This window comes from Lipotes vexillifer, unplaced genomic scaffold (genome assembly GCF_000442215.2).
Source record: "Lipotes vexillifer unplaced genomic scaffold, Lipotes_vexillifer_v1.1 scaffold237, whole genome shotgun sequence".
NCBI lineage: Eukaryota > Metazoa > Chordata > Mammalia > Artiodactyla > Lipotidae > Lipotes > Lipotes vexillifer.
In genome coordinates this window covers 1,825,970-1,830,903 of record NW_006794332.1, presented here as the reverse complement: position 1 = coordinate 1,830,903, position 4,934 = coordinate 1,825,970, and the positions used below count along the sequence as shown (strand labels likewise).

Below are 4,934 nucleotides of genomic sequence, written 5' to 3'. Positions count from 1 at the left end.
CCTGCTGAAGCATGGAATTAATATATTTAAATCAGATGACACCTATTGGAGACGAGGCTGGGGGTTTAATGGCCCCAAGACTTAACTTGCTAGAGATTTAATTTTTGCAGAGAAGGAAGGGGAAGATGCCCCTGTGGAGAAAATAGCGTGAAGTTTAGAGCAGAAACTGAGAATAGCAGAGCTGGTTTAAGTGGGAGGTGGTTGGAGGTGCCTTTTGGTCAGACCCCAGGTATCTTACTTTCTTAACAGAATGCCAATTACCTGACAGTCTGTCCCCAGCAAGCCATCCAGATGACAGAAGGGATGGAAAGCAAAGATGTAGGTGTGTGTGGAGCTGCCTTTGGAACTGGAGAGAGAGATGTTAAATTTCTGGTGAGCGTTTCTGGGAGGGTGGAGGTGGGGGAAACATTTAGCCAGGGATAAGCTTTCTTTTCCACAACGCATTTGCTGATGATATTGTTCTTTGCTGGGTTTCTAAACTGTATTGTGGTTACGTTCTTATCTCCTTCCTGCACTGATCTTTGTGCGCTCTGCTTGTGAATTCTGGGGATGTTCGCAGTGCTTGGCTGAATAAGTTCAGGCGTTCTGCCATTTTCTGTGATTCAGTTTCATGGTGTCTTTTAGATGATGGAATTCAGGAAAAGAACTCTGTAAAGGTCAAGCCAGGAGTCTCGTTGGTTTATCTGGTGGTTTCTGCTATAACTCCTGGGAGGGTGTTGGTTCATTTGGCATTTGGTTCTAAGCAAACGTTACTGCCTTTTAATAATCGTTGGTTGTTAGATTGTTAATGGTGTGGTAGAGAATCCGAATCATGGAGCAGATTCATTAGGCTCACAGACACCAAATGGCGTTCCCCAAAGTTTCTGGTTGAGGGACGGAGCAGAGCTTCCCGACCCCAGCCCCTCCCTGCTGTGCCTCCTTGGGGCCCCTCCACCACCACACATTCCCTCTGCTGGGCAGCAAACTGACACTTCTCCCTTGTTAATCACAGAGCTTTGCTCTTGAGAGCTCTGGAGGGGAAAAATATCTCTCTAGGTTTATCAACTTGAGCAATGACTAAATTAGGAAAGTCATTTTATTGCATTGTTTGCTCTCGGTCATTTGAAGATAAGAAAATAAAAATATTTGACCTGTGTTAAAGATTTTTTTCCCATCCTTCTTGAACTTCATAAAAATATTTATCCTCTGAAACGAATGACATGAAGAGGGAAGGTATTTCCGTTCTCTTCGGCAAATGTAAAACACAGTTTGCTTTTTCCAAGATGTGAATGGATTGGTAATTTCCCTTGACATAATACTAATGCATAAATGGTCTTTTTTTTTTCCCAGCCAACCCAAAAGTGTTTTTAGGCAAAAGAATGACTTGAAAGTCAATTATTAAACCTCGGGCACCCTAAAAGGTTTTTTTGGTGTTTTGCGTTGTTGTTTTTTTTAAGAAATATGATTCCTTGCTTTTTATTACTTTCCTCCTTCCCTTCTTTGATGCTACCTTGGTAGCTGCCGTGTTTTAAATATTGACAAGATGAGATAGTTTTCTGTTTATATCAGCAGTCGTCTGTCTGTGAGATATGGACGAATCAGAACGCTGGATTTCCTTTCTCAGCCATCCATCAGGTTCATAATGTAAGGTTACAAATGGTTATTTTTCTCTTCCTGAACTTGAGCTGTGTCGTGTGTTGCAAAGTGTCGTCAGTAGCTATAGGGACCATGTCCTGGCAATGCAGAAAATTTGTGATGTCTAACAACTCCTGAGATTTCTTTTGTCTCTTAGACTTCATTCACTGTGCCTTGTGACTAGTTAACGTGCAAACATTGTCCTAAAATAAGAAACATACTTGGTTTTGAAGTCTACAGTTAAAATCTGTCCCATGTGAGTTTGGCTTTCATCCCAGGTGTCTGCGTTAACTTGCTTTTACAGGAAAAAGGAAAAGGGTAAATTGATATATATATACCCATGTATATATCAGTGTTATTCTTCCCCGTTTTGTATTTCCCATGTCCATGGGCTATTCAGTCCTTTGTGCCTAACAATTCTCAAAGGTTCATGCACTTTACTTGTGAGAAATATTTGAGTATGATTTGCATGATATTATATATAAGTTTTATGCAAATATGGGAGGAGTATAGCCAGGAGAGGCACCATTACAGCTACAAAGTGGTTCTCAGCCTTTTTCTTTTTTTCCACTTGACAGTACTGAATTGATCTTTGGAATGTGTGTGAAATCATGACCTGTTTTACTCTGAGCTGCTTAATATTCAGATATTCACAGTTCACCTTTGCATACTTTTTAAAAATTCATTTTTGTTTGGAAAGTAAACATTTTAACGTCTGGGTTTCTTTTCCATTTTGTATTTTAAAATCCAATTCTATTTTCACACTCCGTTAAATTTCTCTTATTGGATAGCCTGCTGTCTAAGAGGTTGAGACATTTGGTTGAGAATCACTAAGCAGAGCTCTTGGGGTGGCATGCAAAGGGCCTCTTTTGAGGTGCCACGTCAGGCACACCCCTCCTCCTGTGCATGGGAATTTCTGGCACTTGGGGACCACAGTGTCTATACATTGCCTGGTACTGATGCTCCAGTGACCCAGCAGTTCCTCCTGAACACGTAAATTCTAACCAGTGCTTTTTCGTGTTCAGAAGTGGCCATCTCTGCTATTTATCATCAAAAGGAACAAATTCAAGATAACCAGCTGAATTTGACCAAACCAGCATTCTTTATTCTTGAAGATGTTTTAAAAGAACTGCAGCAGCATCTTGCTTTCATGTGTGTGTGAATGGTTGTAGAAGACCTTTCCTTACATTCACATCCAAATACATGTATACATATTTATAAATATAGAGCTATATGTAGCCTCCTTCAAAGCTGTAGAGATAATGGAAAGTAAATGTAATTACATATATCATACATGTTTGGGTAGCCCATCTCTGTTATTTGTCAGAATTATTGAAAGTGAAACCTGAAAATAACAGTTGTCATTTAAAATCATTTTAGTTTTTCATTAAGTGTTCTCAATAGAGAATAATGTTTGTTAATATTCAGATCTAAATTTACAAGCAGGTAGGTGGGAGCAGTTCCTAGTAGAAAAGATTTAAAAGCTTCTATTAAAAAAATCATTGAATCCTAATTTTAAAAATTCTTTAAAGAATAATACAAGGCCTGGAAAATACCATATCTTCCTGTTCATGTTAGAAAACTAAGTCATAATCATAGCTTTTAATTATCTGCTGACATCCTTACAAAACTTTTTTCTCAGGAAGTAAGTAAGAATATAGATGATATTTCCCCTTTGTATTCTCAGAACATATAGAATATGTGATATCTTCAGTTTCCATTTTGGGGGGTAGAGAGCTATATGATATGATGTTTTAGAATTATATGTCTGGTGCACATGAACTAAAACCTTGCAGTTTTACCACCTTTTGAAATAATGAAAAGATTAAAAGCTGCATTTTGGTATCTGCCATCCAATAAAAAAAATCTCTGAAATTTTGCAAATTTTTTTCTGTGTTATAACTAAATTCAGTTAGCAGTTTTATACTTTTCAGCTGGTGGTATGAGAAATTTAATTTAATTACATTATATCGGGTATGGCCCAATTCTAATCCTTCAAACTCAGCAGGCTATGAATGTCTAGTTGGCAGTTGGCAAATACCTATTAAGGAGAATCAGTTCTCCATTTAAAACTTCAATCTCAAATTATGTTTTTCTTTCATATTGGAAGGTTAATTTTTATTTGAGTTTGAAGGGGTAGTTAATAATGTACATTTTCCTCTGTTTAACTGATATATATTAAAGGAAATAAATACATACGTATATGCCAAGTAAACAAGGTTTTAATCCATGGCCAAATTCTTGGACTGTTAAGAGCATTCAATACGTGAACCTAAAGAAAAGGTTTTTCTCTAAGTATGTTAAGCTTTAAAGAAATGTCCTGAAGATATTTAGTAAGAGTGCCTTGGGTCATTTTAATTTCTCTTCTGCCATTTCTTAAGCCTTTTAAAAGGCACTGCCAGTCACTAATAGTTTACAATAAGACAGACTTTTACCCCAGGCTTTTTCGATTTTATTTTGTTATTCTAACTAAATAGTATTTGCTTCATCGTAACCCATGTTTAGATCTACTTTTCAGTAAAGATAAGACTTGATTATAAACCATTATTTCAGGCAAAAGACTTCTTAAGTCTGTTTGATTTTTATTTAATATTTAACAAGCATTTTTAACTGGGAAATTATTAATGCTTTAAACTTACCTGAAGAAATACAGATATTATCTAGATACGAATGTACTATTTAACAAGAGCTAATACTGGGCTTCACAATTGAAATTATTTTATATGCGAGGCAAAACCCCTTCTTTGCTTTTTGGTCTCTACAGCTCCTCCATATTATCACCGCTCTACCTCTTTCCTCCATAGCTCAGTCCTGCTGTAATTCAGCCTCCAAAAGCACGGAGACCTAAGTCACCCTTGTTCTCTGAGCACTTTTGTTTTTACTGTCCGTCAACCAGGTGAAGCCGAATCCCACCCCAAGGATCAAGGCCACATCTGCCCTTTACAATAGAGTAATGAGGAGTCCATCCATTCCCACTGAATTAATTCCAAAGAGAAAAGTCAACACGTGCAAGCAGAGTCTTCTAAATATTCTTAGATCTAAGGTTAAAAAAAATCAGTTGATGAATTTCCAGGAAGAAAGGAAAATGATTTCCTTATAAATTCAATTTTAAGAACACTTTTCCCTCTGTTTGAAAACGAATTTCTGGAAATAGCACTAAGTATGACAAAATACAGTTTCTATTTCCAGAAAGGTAGATTCAGTCCCTGTAGGGAATTTTTAAAATATTTGGACTGGAGCAAAGTTTTCTGGGCCTCAAAGAAAATGAAGTAAGGATTCTGTTTCTCTTCCCTATAATTATCTCCCCCCATTGCACGTAG

General features: G+C 37.1%; 1 protein-coding gene across 11 annotated transcripts in view; it reads left to right on the top strand.

Moving 5' to 3' along the window:
* ANKS1B (ankyrin repeat and sterile alpha motif domain containing 1B) overlaps positions 1-4,934 on the top strand; it is an 895,734-nt gene that overhangs the window by 817,500 nt on the left and 73,300 nt on the right. For 3 of the 11 annotated variants that reach the window (XM_007467171.1, XM_007467169.1, XM_007467176.1), the window contains one exon: positions 1,552-1,623. The exons of 6 other annotated variants lie outside the window; for them this stretch is intronic. In XM_007467171.1, the coding sequence (XP_007467233.1) occupies positions 1,552-1,623 (72 nt within the window). Of the gene's footprint in view, positions 1-1,548; positions 1,624-4,934 lie in introns of all 11 variants that reach the window. 2 more of the 11 variants (XM_007467175.1, XM_007467177.1) reach the window with 1 other exon arrangement.